This window comes from Mus caroli, unplaced genomic scaffold (genome assembly GCF_978045245.1).
Source record: "Mus caroli unplaced genomic scaffold, Mus_caroli_1 scaffold_10, whole genome shotgun sequence".
Taxonomy (NCBI): Eukaryota; Metazoa; Chordata; class Mammalia; order Rodentia; family Muridae; genus Mus; species Mus caroli.
Genome location: NW_028227265.1, coordinates 53978083 through 54001010, shown reverse-complemented (window position 1 = coordinate 54001010; position 22928 = coordinate 53978083). Strand labels below are relative to the sequence as shown.

The following is a 22928-nucleotide window of genomic DNA, read 5'->3' as shown; positions in this document are numbered from 1 at the left end:
GAGAGATATTACTGACCAATGTTTATTAATTCATGTTATTTTTGATGTTGGTAGTATACATATGTGTGTGTTTCTTTTCTATTGGTTTTAATGATGTGAAATTATTTATTTCTTGAGTTTTCTTGAGTATAGTTAGACTCATTGGTTGAAGTTTTCTTTCTAGTATCTTTTGTAGGACTGGATTAGTGGAAAGATATTTAGATTTGGTATGGTTTTGTCAAGGGATATCTTTGTTTCTCCATCTATGACAACTGAGAATTTTGCCGGGTACAGTGGTCTAGGCTGGCATCTGTTGTCTCTTAGGGTCTACAAGACCTCTTCTCACGCCCTTCTAGCTTTTAGAGTCTCTGCTGAGAAGTTGGATATAATTCTGATAGATCTGTCTTTGTATGTCAGTTGACCTTTTCCCCTTGCAGTTTTTAATGTTTTTCTTTATTCTGTACATTTAGCATTTTGATTATTATGTAGATGGAGACTTTTCTTTTCTGTCCCATTCTGTTTGGTGTTCTGTAAGCTTCTTTTACTTTATAGGCATCACTTTCTTGAGGTTAGGGAAATTTTCTTCTCTGATTTTGTTGAAGATATTTTCTGGGCCTTTGAGCTGGTAATCTTCTCCTTCAATTTCTATTATTCTTAGGTTTGGTCTTCTCATAGTGTCCCAGATTTCCTGATTTCCTGTGTCATGAACTTTTAGATTTAACATTTTCTTTAACCAATGTATTAATTTCTTCTATGCCTGCTATTCTTCTTCCATCTCTTGTATTCTATTGGTGATGCTTATGTCTGTAGTTTCTGTTTTCTTGCCGATGTTTTCCATCTCCAGGATTGTCTCAGCTTGTCTTTTCTTTATTGCGGCTATTTCCATTTTCAGGTCTTGGACAGTTTTACTAATTTCTTTGCCTATTTGTTTATATTTTCCTATATTTCTTTAAGGGATTTATTCATTCCCTCTTTTAAGGTTCCTATTATCTTTATAAGATTGGGTTTAAGATCATTGTGGTTCAGATTTGTTAGGCTATCCAGGGCTTGCTGTAGTAGGATAGCTGGGCCTTGGTGGTACTTGGCTCTTGTTTGTGTTCTTATGCTGTCCTATAGCTGGTTTTCCCTGTTGTTGGCTGGATGATCCTGATGACAGCAGGACTTTTCTGGAAGGCAGAGAGAGCCATAAGCCTGACTGTGGAGGTCAGGGCACTGAACTCTGCTGGCTGTGCCTCTGGCATTAGCCACTAGCAAGGAATTTGTGGGGTACTGTTCTAAGCTGGTAGTTCTTGGAGGCTCTGCTTGCCTCCATGGGGAAGCAGGAAGTTCTTAGAGTTCTGCAAGGCTCCTCAGGACCAAAGAACAAGCCCAGTGCTAGTTAAAGGAGGCTAGTGGACTGCATGCAACTGACCTCTGCCAGCTGTGCCCCAGGCAGACCTACCTGGGAAAGGATTGGTAGGGCATGGTTCCAAGCTGGTTAGGCTCTTCTGCCCCCACTGAAGGCCTCCACAGCGGAGAAGTACAGTCTTGGTTTTCCCTAAGCCTCCATAGGACCAAAGAGTGAGCCCAGTGCTAGGCAATGGAGGCCAGGGGACTGTTGGCAACTCATTGCTTCTGGCTCTGGGACAAGATCTTCCATTTCATGGATTTTTTATTTTTATTTTTTGCTAGTCTGTTTGGTTATGTTCTGAGTCTCTGGACTACATCTACCTCTTGTTTCTTTCTTTTTAGACAGTGTCAGGCTTCCTCTCATAGCATGGGCCTCAAGCTAGGCTAGATATTGGTTGGCTCTTTCTATAAGTTCTATGCCACCTTTACTCCAGCACACCTTGCAAGCAGTGCAGATTACAGGTCAAAAATTTTGTGGTTGGGTTGATGTTCCAGTCTTACTACTAGGAGACTTGTCTGGTTATAGAAGATAGACAGTTTGAGCTCCATATCCTCCATTACTAGGAGACCTTGTTAGGGTAACTCTTGTAGATTCGAGTCATCTCTGTCAGTGTTCTCTATCTCTGCCCAGGCCTTATTCCTCCTAGTCCCATCCCCACCTGCCCTAACTTCACCTGCAAAATTTATTCCATTCCTCCTTACTAGGGAGATTCATGCCCTTGAGCACTCCTTCTTCCTTAGCTATTCTGGGTTTGTGGACTGTAGCATGATAATTCTTTACTTAATAGCAATACCTAAATTATACGAAACTCAAGAAACTAGGCATCAACAATTTTAATAATCCAATTAAAAATGGGGTACACCAGATTTCAGCAGAAAATTCAAAAACAGGAATTTCAAATAGCTAAGAGACACTTAAATGTTCAATACCCTTAGATATCCGGGAAATACAAATCAAAACTACTTTGAGATTCTGTCTTACATCTCTCAGAATAGTTAGGATCACAAACATGTGACAGCTCAGGCATGTGTGGTTGTGCAGCAAGGGAAACATTCCTCCATTGCTGATGGGAGTGCACATTTTTACAGCTACTATGGAAATTAATATGGAGTTTCCTCAGAAAGTTGGGAGTCGATCTATCTCAAAATTTAGCTATATCACTTCTGTGCATATACCAGAAGAATTCTTCCTCAAGGACACTGCTCAACTATGTTCATAGCAGCTTTATTCATACCAGCCAGAAACTAGAAACAACCTAGATGTCCCTCAACTGAAAAAATGGATAAAGAAAATTTACATTTACACAATGGAGTCTTATTCAGCTGTTACAAACAACAACACCATGAAATTTTCAGGCGAATGAATGGAACTAGAAAAGATCATCCTGACTGAGGTAACTCAGACTCAGAAAGACAATGATATCTCTTCACTTATGAAGTTTTCGTTTTCTAATGTAATTGTAGAAATAGTACCTTAGTACTTAGAAGTAAATATGACAAGAGAACATGGATATATACAACTAAGATTGTATCAGGAGAAAAATAGTATAAAATGAAGCTTAGATTTGTAGGTGAGAGCTATGATTTAAAATAAACGACCTATGTCTTCAAACAGTTGCAACATCTTTACATTTCATCTTTACGTTGCCTTTTATGTTTTCTGAAGATTTATGTAAGATATGTTCTGGCTTCAGTTATCAAAGACACACTTGAAGCTTAAATGTGAATAGAAAAGACAGATTTTGCAGACAGTATGTGCATGCCATATTATATCACAAAGCTTTCCATTTACAATGGCCTCCCATGCTCCATTTTTCACTCAGTTATCAGGATTAGTTCAAATTTCTCATGCCTATCTTTTCTCAAAAGTGATCATGGGCAATGGATGAAATGAATTTGCTTCACCTTTGCCTCACACTGGTCAGAGGTAATGACTGGTTATTCAAAGATATTACAAGGTGATCTTCCCATCCAGTGTTATAATTGTCTAGTATTAAAGAAATGTATAAGAAAACACAGTATCAAACATTTTGTTTTGCCTCCTTGCCTTGTGTCATCATAGGATCTTATTCTTATGCTTGTTCCTTTTCTTGATCTCATCCTTGAACCTCACACAGTTTTTGAAGCCTTTGAGATAAGTATATACATATGAATTAAGGCTTTAAGAATTTGAGGGTAATGTAGTTTAGTCCATAATTCTTTGACAGCTAGGAATTTGATATCTATATCTGATAGACATACCAATCAATATTAGGAAATATCCCACATCATTCTTCTACTTATATTTCCTTATTAACCTGATTTAAAGTTATTTTTATTTTTTATAGATGGCATTTGTTTTGTAAAGTGTTACAGCAGATATTTTGTAAAATTGTAAAGATTTATTTGCAGAGTCAAATAAATAAAAATTTACCTATAATACATTTATAAAACACCTTTTTGCCAAAATTATTACTAAGAGTTATATATCTGCATGCAAAAAATACTGAAGAAGATTCAACAATTATACTACTTTGAGCATACACACATATTCATATGAATATTGAGTTTATGATATATATTAGAATATAAATATATTTTTATTTTTAAGATTTATTCTTCACTTGAAACTATAACATAAATGAAATTAAAAGTTTACAGGTAGTCAAGTTATTTTCTTCTTATCTCAACTCTTTACAGAGACCCATTAGGAAGAAAGATCTACAACCTATCAAGAAAGAACTGAAGACAGAAAAAAGGTTGGTCTTTTATACCAAAGAAGAAAAACACTAATAAGTGTGTTAATTTTTCATGTGGAAAATATACCCGATGACTTTAGTACTGAAATACCAGGGAGTATAAGTTGTTGAGAGCTCAATTAATTGTGTAATTTGTGTACAAGTATATGAATCTATGAGTATGCATGCTGAAGCCAGAGTTGGACATTGAGCATCTTCATTTATTGCTAATCACTTTATTACTTGAGACAAGGTTTCACACTGAGCCAGAACTTCAGCTAGACTGGCTGGCCAGTGAACTCTCCAGATCCACCTATCTTTTTGCCTTAATGCGGGTATTTAACTTTTTACATGGGTGCCAGGGATTTGAAATAAGGTCCCCTGGATTGCAGAGCAAATTTTCTGAAAAGGTCAGTTTCCAGATGTGTGCTTTTTTATAAACTGGGAATAAATTCATTTATTAACATTATTGGAGAATCTGGGGCTATAGAGTATCTAGAAACTAATTATGGAATTCTCCAAAGGAGGAGAGTCCAGAACGGGAATTCTGGGTCTGAATGTAAACTCTTCCTTAGTTAACAACCGGCTTCTGAACTGTGCATGTGCAAAACAAACCACAGAGTCCAATCTAAAGTGAAAACTCGAATAATTACTTTTTAGTTGAATTACTTGGCTATATTCAAAGGAGATGATCGGAGCTGAAGAGATTGCTGAGTGGTCATGATCCCATGCTGCTCTGGAGAGGATGTTGATTAAGTCCTTAAAACCCACATTAGGTGGATTATGACTGGCTCTAACTCAAGCTCCAGGGCATCTGATATTCCTTCAGGCCTCTGTGGGTAACAGCTTGCATATGCATAACCCCTTCTCCTATACAAATATTTAAAACTAAAAATAAATGTTTAAGGAAATATTCTAGATGTTAGATTATGTGCATTGTAAGGAAAATTTTATGCACAAGATAATGTTCATAAAGACAGGGTCCTCTCCAACATGGAAAGGGAAGCTATTAAAATAATGAAGACATTTCTAGACAAAGGACATTTAAAGACAAACCACTAAATAATTAGACCAATGCAGTCATAAACAAGTCTATATTTAACACATTATTAAAAAACAACAAAACAAAAGCAAAAAAGCCCCTAGCAAGCCAAAAATAAACCAACCAAACAAAAACCAAAACAAACAAAACAAAACAAAAAACCCAAACCTAAAACTAAACAAAAAATGTGAACAATTTATAAAAATCAAACAGAAGACAATGAAATTTAAGATAGTGAAGCAAGAGCGCCAGGCTACCTTGGGTCTGAACTCTGTGGACAGTCCCACAGTCTCAAGAGGACTCTCCAGCTCCCTGGTGCCCTAGCATGCCCAGGATCTTAGGATCACTGGTGATAGGAACACAATCTGTTCCAACAGAATCAGGGGTGCCTGGGGACAGCTAGAGCACCAACACAGGAACCCCACCCAACCACTGGCTCGGGTTCCTTTCGGTCAGAGCCAGCGCTGGGCTACCTTTGGCCTGAACTTGACAGTCCCACGGTCCCCACAGGGACTCTCCACCCCCCAGATTCCCTAGCACACCCATGATCTTAGGATAGCTGGTGAGTGGAATACAACATCTGTTCCAACAGAACTGGGAGTGCCTGGGGCCAGCTGGAGCATGGGCACAGGAACCCCTCTCGACCAGTGGCTCAGGTTCCTTCCAGTGAGCACTGGTCAACCTTGGTTTTGAATTCAGCAAACAGTCCCATGATCCCAGAGGAGGTACCACATCCAGGATCTTAGGATCCCAGGAGCTTGGTCACACCAGGATCTCAGGGTCTCAGGGGAAGCTTGACTGCCAAGAACTCTGACACATTCAGATCTCAGCATCACAGGATCCCAGAATCACAAGATCACAAAGAAAGCTGGACTCTGAGAAGTTCTTACTCACCTGGGACCACAGGAAATACAGGCTCCAACCAGATATATTGAGGACAGGGAGCACTTGAGATAATCAGATGGCAGGAGGCAAGCTTAAGAATAGAAGCAACAGAAACCAAGGTTACTTGGCATCATCAGAACCCAACTCTCCCACCATAGCAGGTCCTGGATACACCATCACACCAGAAAAGCAAGATATGGATCTAAAGTTACTTCTCATGGTGATGATGATGGAGGACTATAAGAAGGAAATAACTCCCTTAAATAAAGAACCCATCCAATCAGAAGAAAGAATTGAACAAAACCATCCAAGATCTAAAAATGGAAGTAGAAACAATAAATCACAAAAAGGAGACAACTCTGGAAATAGATAACCTAAGAAAGAAGTCAGGAGCCATTGATACAAGCATAACAAACAGAATACAAGAGATAGAAAGAGAATCTCAGGTGCAGAAGATACCATAGAAAATATTGAAACAACAATCAAAGTAAACGTGAAATGCAAAAAGATTCTAACCCAAAACATCCAGGATATCTAGGGCACAATGAGAAGACCAAACCTAAGGTTAATAGGTATAGACTGAAAAGGGAGATTTCCAACTTAAACAGCCAGTAAAATCTTCAACAAAATTATAGAAGAAAACTTCCCTAAGCCAAAGAAAGAGATGCCCGTAAACATACAAGAACCCTACAGAACTCTGGACCAGAAAAGTAATTCCTCCTGTCACATAATAATAAAAACACCAAAAGCACAAAACAAAGAAAGAATATTAAAAGTAGCAAGGGGAAAAGGTCAGGTAACATATAAAGGCAGAATTACACCGAACTTCTCCCCAGAGACTAAAAAAGCCCAAAGATCCTGGGCAGATTTCATAGAGACCCTAAGAGAGGACAAATGCCAGCCCAGGCTACTATACCCAGCAAAACTCTCAATTACCATAGGTAGAGAAAACAAGGTATTCAATGAGAAAACAAAATTTACACAATATCTTTCCACGAATCCAGCCCTTCAAGGATAATAAAGGGAAAACTCCAACACAAGGAGGGAAACTAGGCCCTAGAAAAAGCAAGAAAGTAATCTTTCAAGAAACCTAAAAGAAGATAGCCACATGAACAAAATTACAAATCTAACAACAAAATTAATGGGAAGCAACAATGACTTTTCCTTAATATCTCTTAGTATCATTAGACTAAATTCCCCAATCAAAAGACATAGAATAACAGACTGGTTACATAAACAGGACCCAACATATTGCTGCATATAGGAAACCCACCTCAGTGACAAAGTCAGACACTACTTTAGAGTAAAAGGCTGCAAAACAATTTTCAAAGCAAATGGTCTCAAGAAACAAGATGGAGTAACCATTCTACTATAAAATAAAATCGACTTTCAATGTAAAGTTATCAAAAAGGATAAGAAGGAACACTTCATACTCATCAAAGGTAAAATTTACTGAGATGAACTCTCAATTCTGAAAATCTATGCTCCAAATGCAAGGGTATCCACATTCATTAAAGAAACTTTAGTAAAGCTCAAAACACACATTGTGTTGTACACAATAATAGTTGGAGATTTCAACATCCCACAATCATCAGTGAACAGATCCTGGAAACAGAAACTAAACAAAGTCACAGTGAAACTAACAGAAGTTAAGAAACAAATGGATTTAACTGATATCTATAGAACATTATATCCTAAAACAAAAGGATATACCTTTTTCTCAGCACCTCATGGTACCTTCTCCAAAATTGACCATATACTTGGTCACAAAACAGGCCTCAACAGATAAAAAAATATTGAAATAATCCCATGCATCCTATCAGATCATCACAGACTAAAGTTGATTTTATATAAAAACATAAACAAAAGAAAGCCCACATACACATGGAAGCTGAACAACACTCTATTCAATGATAACTTGGTCAAGGAAAAAAATAAAGAAAGAAATTAATGATATTTTACAGTTTAATGAAAATGAAGAAACAACACAACCAAACTTATGGGATACAATGAAAACAGTCTTAAGAGGAAAACTTGTAGCTCCGAGTATCTCCAAAAAGAAACTGGAGAGAGCATACACTACAGCTTGATAGCACACCTAAAAGCTCTAGAACTAAAGGAAGCAAATTCACCCAAAAAGAGTAGACAGCAGGAAATAATCAAACTCAGGGTTGAAATCAACCAAGTGGAAACAAAAAGAACTATACAAAGTATCAACCAAACGAGGAGCTGGTTCTTTGAGAAAATAAGAAGATAGATAAGCCAGGCAGTGGTGGTGCATGCCTTTAATTCCAGCACTTGGGATGCAGAGGCAGGCAGATTTCTGAGTTCGAGGCCAGCCTGGTCTACAGAGTGAGTTCCAGGACAGCCAAGGCTATACAGAGAAACCTTGTCTCAAAAAATAAAGAAAAATTAAGAAGAAGAAAAGAAGAAGAAGAAGAAGAAGAAGAAGAAGAAGAAGAAGAAGAAGAAGAAGAAGAAGAAGAAGAAGAAAGAAGAAAGAGATAGATAGATAGATAGATAGATAGATAGACCCTTATTCAGACTAACTAGAGGACACAGGGACAGTATCCTAATTAACAAAATCAGAAATGAAAAGGGAGACATAATAACAGAACCTGAGGAAATCCAAAAAAAAAAAAAAAAATCATAGATCCTACTACCAAAGCCTATACTTAACTCAACTGGAAAACCTGGATGAAATAGGCAATTTTCTAGAGAGACACCAAGTACCAAAGTTAAATCAGGATAATATTAATGATCTAAACAGTCCCATATCCCCCAAAGAAATAGAAACAGTCATTAATAGTCTCCAAACCAAAAAAGTCCAGAATCAGATGGGTTTAGTACAGAGTTCTATCAGACCTTCAAAGAGGACCTAATTCCAACTCTCCCCAAACTATTCCACAAAATATAAACAGAAGGTACTCTACCAATTTGTTCTATGAAGCCACAATTACTCTGATAGCTAAACCACAAAAAGACCCAACAAAGAAAGAGAACTTCAGACCAACTTCCCTTATGAATATTGATGCAAAAATATTCAATAAAATTCTCGCAAACCAAATCCAAGCACACATCAAAATTATTATCCATCTTGATCAAGTAGGCTTCATCCTCCCAGGGATGCAAGGATGGTTCAATATACAGAAATCCATCAATGTAATCCACTATATAAACAAACTCAAAGACAAAAACCACATGATCATCTCATTAGATGCTGTGAAGGCACTTGACAAAATCCAACACCCATTCATGTTAAAATTCTTGGAAAGATCAGGAACTCAAGCTCATACCTAAACATATTAAAAGCAATATACAGCAAACCAGTAGCCAACATCAAACTAAATGGAGAGAAACTTGAAAGCAATCCCACTAAAATCCGGGATTAGACAGGGATGACCAGTCTCTCCCTACCTATTCAATATAGTGCTTGAAGTCATAGCTAGAGCAATTAGACAACAAAAAGAGATCTAAAGGATACAAATCGGAAAGGAAGAAGTCACAATATCACTATTTGCAGATGATATGACAGTATATATAAGTGACCCTAAAAATTCCACCAGTGAACTCTTAAGCCTGATAAACAACTTCAGTAAAGTAGCTGGACATAAAATTGACTCAAATAAATTAGTGGCCTTTCTCTACACAAAGGATAAATAGGTTTAGAAAGAAATCAGGGAAATAACTCTCTTGACAATAGCCACAAATAATATAAAATACCTTGGTGTGACTCTAAAGTAGTGAAAGATCTGTATGTTAGAACTTTAAGTCTCTGAAGAAAGAAATTGAAGAAGATCTCAGAAGATGGAAATATCTCCCCTGCTCATGGATTGGCAGGATTAATATAGTAAAAATGGCTACCTTACCAAAAGCAATCTACAGACTCAATGAAATCCCCTTCAAAATTCAATTCAATTCTTCACAGAGTGAGAATGAGAAATTTCAAAATTAATCTGGAAAAACAAAAAACCTAGGATCGCAAAAACTATTCTCAACAATAAAAGAACATCTGGTGGAATTACCATGCCTGACCTCAAGCTGCACTACAGAACAATTGTGATTAAAAACTGCATGGTGCTTGTCTTAGTCAGGGTTTCTATTCCTCTACAAACATCATGACCAAGAAGCAAGTTGGGGAGGAAAGGGTTTATTCGGCTTACACTTCCATGCTGCTGTTCATTGCCAAAGGAAGTCAGGACTGGAACTCAAGCAGGTCAGAAAGCAGGAGCTGATGCAGAAGCCACAGAGGGATGTTCCTTACTGGCTTGCTCAGCCTGCTCTCTCATAGAACCAAGACTACCAGTCCTGAGATTGTTCCACCCACAAGGGGCCTTTCCCCCTTGATCACTAATTGAGAAAATGCCTTACAGTTGGATCTCATGGAGGCATTCCCTCAACCGAAGCTCCTCTCTCTGTGATAACTCCAGTTGTGTCAAGTTGACACAAACTAGCCAGTACAGTGCTTGCACAGTGACAGACAGGTAGATAAATGGAATAGAATTGAAGATCCATAAATAAACCCACACACCTATGATCACTTGATCTTTGACAAAGGAGCTAAAATTATCCAGTGGAAAGAAGACAGCATTTTGAACACATTGTGGTGGCTCATGTGGTGGTTAGCATGTAGAAGAATGTGAATTGATCCATACTTATCTACTTGTACAAAGCTCAAATCTAAGTGGATCAAGGAACTCCATATAAAACCAGAGACACTGAAACTTATAGAGGAGAAAGTAAGGAAGAGTCTCAAAGATATGGACACAGGGTTACAATTTCAGTACAGAATTTTAATGGCTTGTACTATAAGAGCAAAACTCGACAAATGGGATCTCATAAAATTGCAAAGCTTCTCTAAGGCAAAAGATACTGTCAATAAGACAAACAGCAATCTCCAAAGGGAGACAACTCTGGAGATAGAAACTCTAGGAATGAAATCAGGAACCATAGATGTGAGCATCAGCAACAGAATACAAGAAATGGAAGAGAGAATCTCAGTTGCAGAAGATTCCATAGAGTATATGGTCACAGCTATCAAAGAAAAGGCAACATGAAAAAAGATCCTAACTCAAAACATCCAGGAAATCCAGGACACAATGAGAAGACCAAACCTAACACCATAGGTGCAGATGTGAATGAAGATTTTCAACTTAAAGGGCCAGTAAATATCTTCAACAAAATTATAGAAGAAAACTTCCCTAACTTAAAGAGATGCCCATGAACATACAAGAAGCCTACAGAACTCCAAATAGACTGGACCAGAAAAGAAATTCCTCCCTACAAATAATAATCAGAACAACAAATGCACTTAATAAAGATAGAATATTAAAAGCAGTAAGGGAAAAAGTCAAGTAACATATAAAGGCAAGCCTATTAGCATTACATCAGACTTCTCACCAGAGACTATGAAAGCCAGAAGATCCTGGACAGATGTTATACAGACACTAAGAGAGCACAAATGGCAGCCCAGTCTACTATACCCAGCAAAACTCTCAATTACCATAGATGGAGAAACCAAAGTATTCCAGGAGTAAACCAAATTCTTACAATATCTTTCCACAAATCCAGCCCTTCAAAGAATATTAAATGGAAAACTCCAACACAAGAAGGGAAATTATGCCTGAGAAAATGCAAGAAAGTTATCCTTCAACAAACCTAAAAGAAGATAGCTGCAAGAACAGAATCACAGCTATCACAACAAAAATAACAGGAAGCAACAATTACTTTTCCTTAATACAAATACCTTAAGAAGCTGGACTCCAGAAAACCAAATAACCCTATTAAAAATGGGGTACAGAGCTAAATGAATACTGAGGAATACTGAATGGCTGAGAAGCTCCTAAAAAATACCCTACATCCTTAATCATCAGAGAAATGCAAATCAAAATAACCCTGAGATTCCACCTCACACCAATCAGAATGACTACGATCAAATATTCAGGTGACAGCAGATGCTAGTGAGGATTTGGAGAAAGACTCCATTGCTGGTGGGATTTCAAGCTGGTACTACCACTCTGGAAATCAGTCTGGCAGTTCCTCAGAAAACTGGACATAGTACTACTGGAATATCCAGCAATTCCTCTCCTTGGCATATACCCAGAAGATGTTCCATCTTGTAATAAGGACACATTCTACACTATGTTCATAGCAGCCTTACTTACAATAGCCAGAAGCTAGAAAGGACCCAGATGTCCCTCAACAGAAGAATGGATACAGAAAATGTGGTACATTTACACAATGGAGTACTACTCAGCTATTAAAAACAATGAATTTATGAAATTCTTGGGCAAGTGGATGGATCTGGAGGATATCAACCTGAGTGAGGTAACCTAATCACAAAAGAATACACATGATATGCACTCACTGATAAGTGGACATTAGCCTAGAAACTTAGAATACCCAAGATCCAATTTGCAAAACATATGAAACTCAAAATGAAGGACTCGTTGTGGTATGAGTACTGGGTTCTGATGATGCAGAGTGATCTTGGTCTCTGTTAGTAAGATTGTTATGTTTGCCTTTTGCCATCTGTTAATCTCTGGTTGTTAGATGTTCTATGTATCTCTGGCTGGATCTTGTTCCTCCTGTGATTCTGTTAGCCTCTGTCAGCACTCCTGGGAGTCCAGCTCTTCCCTGAATTCAAGTGGTCACATGACTGTCTGCAGCAAGCTCTCCTCTGGCAGGGAAACTGCACAGAGTTATGGAGCTCTGCTCTGCCTCCTGGCTGAAGATGAAAGCCTGAAGCGACCATGTCCAAGAAGCTCTGTTCCTTCTGTGGCCTGAGAGCTCTCCTGAGCAGACTAGTCCTGTTATTAGTTTTAATTGGTAACATGAATCTCTGGACATGCCTGTGTGGTATTGTCTGTGTGATTGCATTAGTAGAGAATGAGAGCTGAACACCAGCATGCCTCCATCTGATTGTGAATATGAGTAGACCAGTAGTGTTAATCTTGTTCTGCCTTAATTCTCCACCACGATGGCCTGAACTTTCAGCTATGAGTTAAAATAAATTCCCCCTTAAAGAACTTTTCTCACAGTATTTTACCTCAGCAACAGGAAAGGGTAATTAGACAGTACTGAGCATCTTTATAGGCTAAATGATGATGTTGCATAAGTGAATATACATGTAGATGCACACATCAATAGAAAACTTCATAAGTAATGCTATTGCATGTTGATGTAACCCTGGTCATACTTTCTTTGATTAACAGTTGTTTTCAGGAGCTCTGTCATCCACTCTGACACACTGTTAAGAATAGCATATTCCACCACATCCATCATCCCTTAAGTCCATATTATTTTAGTGGGTCACATATTGCCTATCACACATCTGTCATTATCTTAGGTCTCATAATTACTGTCTACCTATGTTATTAGGATAAAAACCAAAGGAGGGCAAGACAGAAGTTTCTGTGTTCTGGTGTTCTGTATTTACCAGTGTATTCTCTGTACTAGAACTTGTACATTACACCCTAAGTAAATAGTCACATAAACAGATATATCCTCAACACCCGGATCAAATTTAGACCTTATCTCCACTTTTGTAATGTAATTTAACAGATGCTCCAATAACTCGCAAATATGGTCCTGTGGCAATTCTAATCTTTCACCCCCTCTTCTGCAATGACCCTTGAGCTACAAGGTACAAATATGATCCTAGGTTACAGTGATCTTATTATACATGTACTGAATGTACTGAATGAGTTGGCCACCCCATTGTTAGGAATTCTCTGCATTTTGAACAGTTATGGGTGGTTGTAATTGTTTCCATATTCTGCAAAAAAAATCTTCTTTGATGTGGGTTGAGAACTATACTTATCTATTTGTATAAGAATTGAGTAATTTACATATTTAACCACATAACACATTTAAACAACATAACAATTCAGTGAAGAAAATATTACTATTTCCATTTATCTAAGAAAACAGAGACTGATTAATTAATTAATTAACTCAAAAATCATACATTATAAATAGCAAAAGGAGCTTGAATTCAGGCAGGCAGCATTAAAAATGCTTTATCAACCAAATGTTACACAGATGTACAATGGAATGGAACTATTGGGAAAAAGAAATATATGTGAATTCAACCTACATGTGTTTTTCATACGAACTCATTACTTATATCAGTGTGGTGTTTCATTTTGAATGTTCACTTGGCACAAAGTAGAATCACCTGGGAAAGAAGCCTCAATAAAGAGTTGTCTAGATTATATTATTCTATTGACATCCTGCTGATATATTTTCTTAATTGGAAGACCCACCCTAAATGTGGGTGGCATCATTTTAGGGCTGGGTCCCTGGCTGAATTAAAAGGAAAAAGTTGTTGACTGGCATACAAGCATTAATTCATTGTTCTTTGTTCTTAACCATGAATATGATTTGAATAACTGCTTCAAGTTCATGCTACCTTGATTTACTTGCAATAACAAACTGTAATCTATGATCATAATCCAAATAATTCTATCTATCTATCTATCTATCTATCTATCTATCTATCTATCTATCTATCTATCTATCTATCTATCTATCTGCCTGTCCATCCATCCATCCATCTATATCTACCTACCCATCTATCTATCTATTCTTCTTTTATACATTACATACTGACCAAAGTTTCTCCTCCCTCCCTCCCCTTTCCCCAAAATCCACTCTTTATTTTAAAAGATAGCAGGTCTTCTAGGGATATAATAAGTTACAATAAGACTAGGAACAAATCTTAATATCAAGTCTGGACTAGGCAACCTAGTAGAAAGGAAAAGGTCCGCAAAGTAGGCAATTTTGTCAAAGATGCCCCTCACTTACACTGCTAGGGGTCCCAAAATAGTACCACACTACACAAACATAATGTATATACAGAGTACCTAACTCACACCCATGCGGGGTTAGTGTCTATGATCCCCTATTAGTCCTGCTTAGTTTATTCTTAAGGGCAGTGTTCTACTGGTGTAGAGCCCTCTGGCTCTTACAATCCTCTCTTTCCATCTTTTGTGGGGGTTCCATTGGCTTCCCTTAGTGTTTGCCTGTGGGTCTCTGTATTCATACCATCAGTTGCTGGATGTTGCCTTTCTGATGATCCTTGGGCTAGGTGCTGATCCATGGGCATAGCAGAATATCATTAGGAATAAAAACAAAAAACATTGAGTAATGCTAGTTACAATTTAAGCATTTGCTTATTTCTTAATCTCTTTATTGGTATGGAAATTAATATGTTTTTGAACTGGAGAGTAGTTATCTTGTGGTCACATGATACTAAGGTGTACTAAAGAAGGACATTCTCTCATGACTATGCCTTCTTGTTGTTGTCATATATGATAAGTGGAGAAGTATCAATACTCTTTAACATAATTTGGTGACACAAGCCTGGAACCCCTGGATAGAAATAATATCAAGGCCAGCCAGGTTTACATAGAAAGTTCTAGACCTATTAGGGCCACATAACAAGACTGTATCTCAAAAGACGAGAGAGAGAGAGAGAGAGAGAGAGAGAGAGAGAGAGAGAGAGAGAGAGAGAGAGAGAGAGGAGAGAGAGAGAGGAAGGAGGAGGAGGAGGAGAGAGAAAGGACATAGTTCTTTAATAGTCTGAACTTTATGGTAATGTTCCTGTAAGGTTTTGAATAACTAATGTAGCCATCAATTCTTTGGCTTCTTTCTTTTAACATTTGGAAATACAGTTATATGCTATAGCTTTGGATTTTGACCTTTAGCATATACAATGGCAACCCAAGGTGCCTGAGATTGATTCACAATTAAGTAATTATGATATCTTTAATAAGCCAAAAATATTGTGATTTTTTTTATACTCTATGCATCAAGCAAAACGTATACAATTTTCTTTCTGATGAAAATTTGCTAGCTTACAGAATTAATGTGACTTTTCCGGAATCACACAGCTGTTCAAGTGACAATATTTAGAACTGGTCTCAAATTTACTTTTGTATTGATAATTTTTTATAATTAACAAAGATGGCATAGCTGGTGAGAGTGCTTACCACCAATTCTGGTTAACTGAGCATGAATCCACATGATGGAAAGAGAGAACCAAGTCTTGCAAGTTGCTCTTCGATATCCACATACATATTGACACATGCATCCCTAGAATTGCTAGTAAATAATTTCTTATACAGCACACATAATGGTTTTACTTTGGTAACACTACATTTTTTTGTCAAACTTAAAGCAATAGTCAAAATGAATCAGAGTCAGGCTTGTGTTAATAGTTGGTTTTGTGTCTGCAACCCTACAGGAGGAACAACAATATGAACTAACTAGTACCCACACAGCTGTGTTTCTAGTGCATATGAAGCAGAGGATGGCCTAGTCCTCCACCCCTCTAGGAGGAACAACAATATGAACTAACCAGTAGCCCCCAGAGCTGTGTCTCTAGTTGCATATGTAGCATAATGATGGCCATTCATCAATGGGAAGAGAGGCCCTTAGTATTGCGTAGATCATTTGCCTCAGTACAGGGGAATGCTAGGGCCAGGAAGTGGGATGGGTGGGCTGGGGAGCAAGACAGGGGGAGGGTATAGGGGGCTTTGGGGATAGCATTTGAAATGTAAATGAAGAAAATATCTAATAAAAATGCCTTAATAATAATTATAATAATTATAATAATAAAACAAAACAAAATCAAAAAACCTTGCCACTACCAAAGGGGGGGGCAGGGCAGAAATAGTTGGTTTTGCTGAAATTGTTGGGATTTTACTGTTTGGGATTGTCAGACTCCTTGATGTTAGGTTGTTTGCAAAATATGCAAAGAAAGTACTTTTTGTTAATTTTTGTTTTGAGAAGTATTGTCTTTGAAATATATACACGTAAGAGAAGTATTAAAAATGCAATTAGAGATTATACTGGTTTGGGAACAAGCCAATAGTAAGTTCTCTCTAGGTTCTGGAGCCTAACCATACATAAGTAGTTCAGTAGGTTTACAGACATGAATTCCCTCCTATTGAGTTGGCCTTAAGTCCATTAGATAGCTATTGTTTACTGCCTAGACATAGATTGGTGCTTTTACATTTTTTGAGATATAATTATGGCCATTGTTATAGTTTATAGGTGTCATAGCTGGCAAGACCATTGCTTCCTTTTTCCCTTGGTAGCTTGAGTATATAGCTTTCTAGCATCATGAAAGGTAATCCTCAGGGAGGCGATTTCTGGGTATAGCCTGTATGATTCCTTCAAGTCTTGTGTCTGAAATGTATGGTCTCATCAGCATATTCTAGTCTCATCTTCAGATTCTAGTAGGAAAAGCATCATGCAAAGAATGTAGGAACTGCTTTCTGGATATCTCCATAGGCATATTCTATAATTATGTCTCAAACTTAAAGCAGTTGTGTTCCATTTCCCAGCCTTCTCTTCTATATACCTTCTTGCAGTTTGTATTCATATTGTCCATCTAATTACCTCAAAACTAAGCAATCAGTCTATACTTCCCCATTGTTATGTTTTTGGTTGTCAAATAGATTAGATTAAGAAATGGGCAAGGATTAGTGAGATATATCTTTGAATGTAACTGTGAATGATTTCCCAAGGAGGACTAAATGAAGAGAGAATACTTGCCTTGAATGTGGTAGAGCCATATCATGTTCCAGAGTCATAGAGTGACTGGAAAGCTGAACATCTAGTATTGCCCTTTCACTGCTTCTTATTAATTAAAGCTATGAAGAGATGAAGCATTACAGCCACAACGGCTTCTGTTGCCATGACTGCCCCATCATAGTGGACTGTGAGCTTGGTCTAGTTTCATTCCTATTGCTGTGATAGAATGCCAACCAAAGAGCAGCATAGGGGAGAAAGGGTGAAGTGGATATTTTTGGTTTTTTTTTTTGTTTGTTTGGGAGACTCAGTTGTGTTATGTGATGTTTTTCTGTAAACTGTTTTATGAGAGAATTTTTTGCTGAAGAAGACACATGGGAGGAAGTTTTGCTGAGAATAGACGCGTGGTGTTTTTCTGAAAGTAGCCAAGAAAAGGGGCATGTAATGCTTTGTTGGAACAGATGCTTGAGAACACACATGATGTTTGGGAAGGATATAAATATAACCCAACAGACAGTGGGCAATGCTGTTTGGTATTGGTACACCTTGCCACTCTTTGCTGATCTTCATTTGTGCTGCTTCCTTGGACTCCAGCCAATTTTGTAGACCCTTACAATTTCTTCTGGATTGAACTGACATTTCTGATTTGTGAATGGTGTTTGTGAGTGGATCATGGATTGAGCTAGCGTAGCTGTGAACTGAACTATTGATATCCTGACAATGCAAATTGGATTCACTACAGAAAACAACTATTTTAAAACCTGTCTACACCCCCTTTGACCTATTAAAATTTCCTTTCCACTACCTCTGTTGGGTGGTGGGCTCAAAGAGAGGTTAAAACATTTAAGTACATGTACTAAAGTAAGGTTTTTTTTTTTTATTTTGTTTTTGGTTTTTGGTTTTTGGTTTTGTTTTTGTTTTAATAACCCTGCAAAAGGGCTTATTTTAGTTTATTTTGGTTTCAGTCCACCATACAAAATATGTCATAGGCAAGAACCTGAAATAGTTGGTCATTTAGTATCAAGAATGGAAAGAAATGATATATAGACATGCTTTTTTGTCTGCTTCTCTCAGGTATGTTTCTCTTCCTATATCCTCTTCAGGGCCTCCTGCTTAGAGAATGGTGCCAACTATAATGGGGTGTCTTTCTATATCAATGAACAATATTCCCACAGGCATGCTCATAGGTCATGTTCATCTTGATAATTTCTCAGTTGAAGCTCTCTTCCCAGTTGTTTGTTCCCAGTTCTAGTTTGTGTCAAGTTGATAGTTAAAAACCAACCACCACAGGGCCAAAATAATTCCTTCCTCTCTTTAGTTGCCTACATCTGGTATTTTTTTTTACAGTGATGAGAAAGTTTTTAAAGATTATATGTGAACCTTGAAAATAGTCTTCCTGGAATTTACACATATTAAAAGTGATTTCATGGTCCACATGTTTAGTAACAATAAAGGGAAATAGTTAAACTTTAATAAAGCAAATGGATTCAGAAAGACATTTCTTACTCCTTTACTGTTTGGTCTAATACTTGGTACTCTTTCTTTGTTATGTAAATCCTCACCCCATCATCAATCCAATAACACACTTGGACACTACACTTAGAGGACCATGCTTTGGAAATTTTATTTTTCCATTTCTTTCTAAAGTGAAGACATTTGGTATTCCTTGGAATTCTCATATCATATTCATTATCCAGTTTCTCATAGTTAACAAATCAATAGATAAATGTGGAAAATTTCTCTGTTTAACCCAGAACATTTAACCACTGAAGGGAAGCTTCAATTTTCTTTATGAGATCTTTTCTTAGCTTCAGCCTCATTCTCTCCCTTCCAGTATGCTAGTCTCACCTCTACAGAATAGCAGAAACTATTTTATTTCCAGTACATCCCTAGACACTGTGTAGCAAGCTAGAAGATAGATTAACTATATTCAGCCTTTATTCCTTGCCCTCTGCCAGGCTAATCTGGAGTCTTGGCATGACTTAGTTACTTTAGCCAATGTCAGTCTAGTAAGTAGAGAGAGCCAGAGAAGATCACTTTGATGCCACCCCACTAGCATGAGGTTGTTATAGCTAGTAGGGAGTAGCTAGAAGAGGAATGTGTCATTGAGAAACACTTCTGTCTTCATGCTTCACACTTACCCTCAAGTCTGGTTCTAGTCTGCACTTTCAGTGATTGAGGCCTACTTCTCCCAGGATTGCCTTCTAGTGGAAGAACAACTAAGTTTAGGGCAAATGAAATCATCCTGTGGTATTTGATTTGACCTGTGCTCTCATTTTTGTTTCCAGTTGCCTGCCTTGAGTTGGCCTGCTTGCCCATACTGTCCATAATTACTGGTCGTCTTGCTTACTACTATTGTCAAAACATTTGAACTTTCTCTTAATTGTGGAGTCTGTGCTTTTCAGTTTTCTTTCATGTCGTGTTTCTACTCAATAGAGCTACACATAACCTGCAGGGGAAGGATCAAACAGTGCCCTATCATAACACAGACCTCAGTATGACCAGTGACTTCTGTGAAAGCAGCACCCTGATTCTGAATCTAGTCTGATCAAATTAGAAGAAGCATTTCACTGTTGGGAGGAGGGGGAATGAGAACACAAAGTGACTAAGTACAACAGTCATAAAACTGAGTAGAACCTGTTGGCTACAGCTATAGATTGAAATGAAACCTTCTATTGTCTCCCCTAGAGCCAAGATGGCCTGGTATATATACTCATCCATGTATACAGAACAGATATATTTCCACTAACATCTCTTGAAGGATACAACAGCGAGTAAAGAAAGTACTGGTCTTGTGAAATGTATTGATGGCTGGCTGGGGGTGAGTGGCTATGATTCTTTCCTGGAATCAGAAGGAAAATGACTGAGGAACAAATCATGAAAGAAAGGATACATAAAAGTCCTCACCTTTAAATTACAGCACTACACCAATAGCAGTGTGGAAGAATGAAATCCCAAGGATGGGAAAGCAGACTTGCAATGACTTTTCCTTAGAAGAACTTACAAAAATGCTAATAGAGGGGCAGAAGCCTGAGGAAAGGGATCTCCCAACTCCAAGGTGCTACCCCGAGAGTGTCTGCCTTTCCTACTTTTGTACTATCCTTTGGCTTGTTACTGCTGTCTGTTTTTTGGAAGAATTGTATTTGTTATAGTCAGAGTCCCTAAAAGATATATCTTGTTGGAAATGTTAAAATCATTCTTAATTGTGAAGGGAATTCATTACTGTTGCTTCTCCTCTAAGAACAATATAGTCTACCAACAGGAATCAGACCCTGAACAATCCTACATCGGTGTAGAGAGCAGAGAGATGGAGGGGAGTCCGTAAAACTAGATTTCCTGCCAGAAAAGCTTGGTTTGGGATTAGAGAGCTGCCACAAGAGACATAAAATGTCTTGCCAAGGGGAAGAGCAGGAAGATTCATTGGGCTCTCTATTTAGAGACAAGCTTATAAAAGTGTGGATCTGGTAACTGTGCTTTTGAACAATAACCCCCATAGTCCCTTTGGCATGAGTACTTTAGTCATTCCATATGTCTTCCAGGATAATTTTCTAGAGTGACTTACTAGTAAAGAACGTAGGTACAATACAAAGAATTGTCAGATGTCTCTATTGTAAAGAACATTCCCAGAAGCAGGACCTTGCACATCAGTTGGAATCAGTTCTGGATGAACAGAACACTATTCCCTTTCTACTCCTCCCTGCACATTGCATGCAATGATCCTTTTCTCTAAAGCCTAGGTGATGCTCCTCCAGACTGTTCATCTTTACTAAGTGGAAGAGATAATTGTAGTATTTGAAATGAATTTGATATTTAAAAATTGCTCTTGTATTTTAAGGGAAAACCATTAGGAAACTGAATCTGAGCATCAGTAGCAGCAGTAAAAAAACAAACTCACCTTTTCTTAAATACTAACAGGCTAAGAGAATTGTTTCTGAATCACCTCAGCCATACTCTCTCTTTCTTTGGTTGACTTACGTCATTTACTGTCTGGAATATTCTAGAAATCAATTTAGGTTTTTAAAAAGTGCCCCATTCAGAAATTCAGAAACTCTTGGAAACTTTATGTAGGATTTCAGCTTCCAGCTTTTAATATGGCCATTCTAAAACAGACTATAGACCCTTGATTGGTCAAAAATAGATTGACACATGGTGGGAATCATGAGGAAGATGTTGGGATACAGGGCTGCATTTTAAGTAGTAAAGGTAACAGGGAGCAAAGAAAGATCAGAAGAAAACACACCTCATTCTGATGTTTTAAAGTGCTTTAAGATTTTGCCTGAATTAAAGTGACATTATCTTCCACTTCAGGAACATTGCATCTCATTTTAGAAAGTCCCAAGAACCTCCTCTGATTTCTGAAGTGATGAGGTTTTGGTGCCATGAAGTACTCAGCCCTTGGAGAGATCTGGAAATAGATAATATGGAGACAGAAGATCCCTTTTCTTAAAAGCCATGTTGAATTCAATGCACCTATTTTCTACTAAGTAGACTTATTCAGGGGATTCAAGTGGCCCACTAACTTGTTTGCTCATTCCCAGATTGCTCTCAAACACACAGTCAAAGCACTGGGACATCACATGCTTGTGCTTCAAGGCTGCACATTCAGGAAATGGAAGCCCTCGACACAGCTTGGTAGCAGAAGATTCAAATCAAAGTAAATTGTGTAAATTAAAATTAAATTGCAAAGCATTTGGACAAAGCAGCATGCTAGTATAATCAGGAAAGTGGTGATATTTGCTCTGTGATAATGCAGGCTGGAAGAGAAATTGGGGGTGTGGGGCATTCATCATCAGTCTCTCAATGTACTTCTGAACTTGGCAACCTAGACTCATTTTCTTGTGTATTTCCAGCATAAAAAGTATTTGACTTTAAAATAGCCAAAATGAGTATACTTTAATCACATTCAACCTATGAACAGATGGACAAACAGTGCTTTTTATAAATGAGGCATACAAGATGACTTGCATATGAGCCAAAAACTGGGTAGTAGCAATAGCTGAACCAATCTCTAAAAGTGATTTAGTATTTAATATATTATCATATAAGCATCAGCAGTTGAAATGAAATTTCCTATTCAAATGTTTGTTAAGCTTGAGGTCTAGGGCTGGAGAGATGGCTCAGAGGTTAAGAGCACTGATTGCTCTTCCAAAGGTCCTAAGTTCAAATCCCAGCAATCACATGGTGCCCTCTTCTGGTGTGTCTGAAGACAGCTACAGTGTACTTACATATAATAAATAAATTAAATTAAAAAAAATAAGCTTGAGGTCTATAATGCTTAGACACAATTAACTTACTAATTAATTTCGTATATCTTTTCTCACATGTTTCTCACTTAATGTTTAGATCTGTCTCTGAAACCCATGTGATATGATACT

The 22928-nt window shown here is 37.7% G+C and overlaps 1 protein-coding gene across 1 annotated transcript in view; it reads left to right on the top strand.

Moving 5' to 3' along the window:
- The window catches only part of Iqcm (IQ motif containing M), a 513003-nt gene that overhangs the window by 265187 nt on the left and 224888 nt on the right, over positions 1–22928 (top strand). The window contains exon 9 of the mRNA XM_021170291.2: positions 4048–4106. Coding sequence (XP_021025950.1) covers positions 4048–4106 — 59 coding nt within the window. The remainder of the gene's footprint in view (positions 1–4047; positions 4107–22928) is intronic.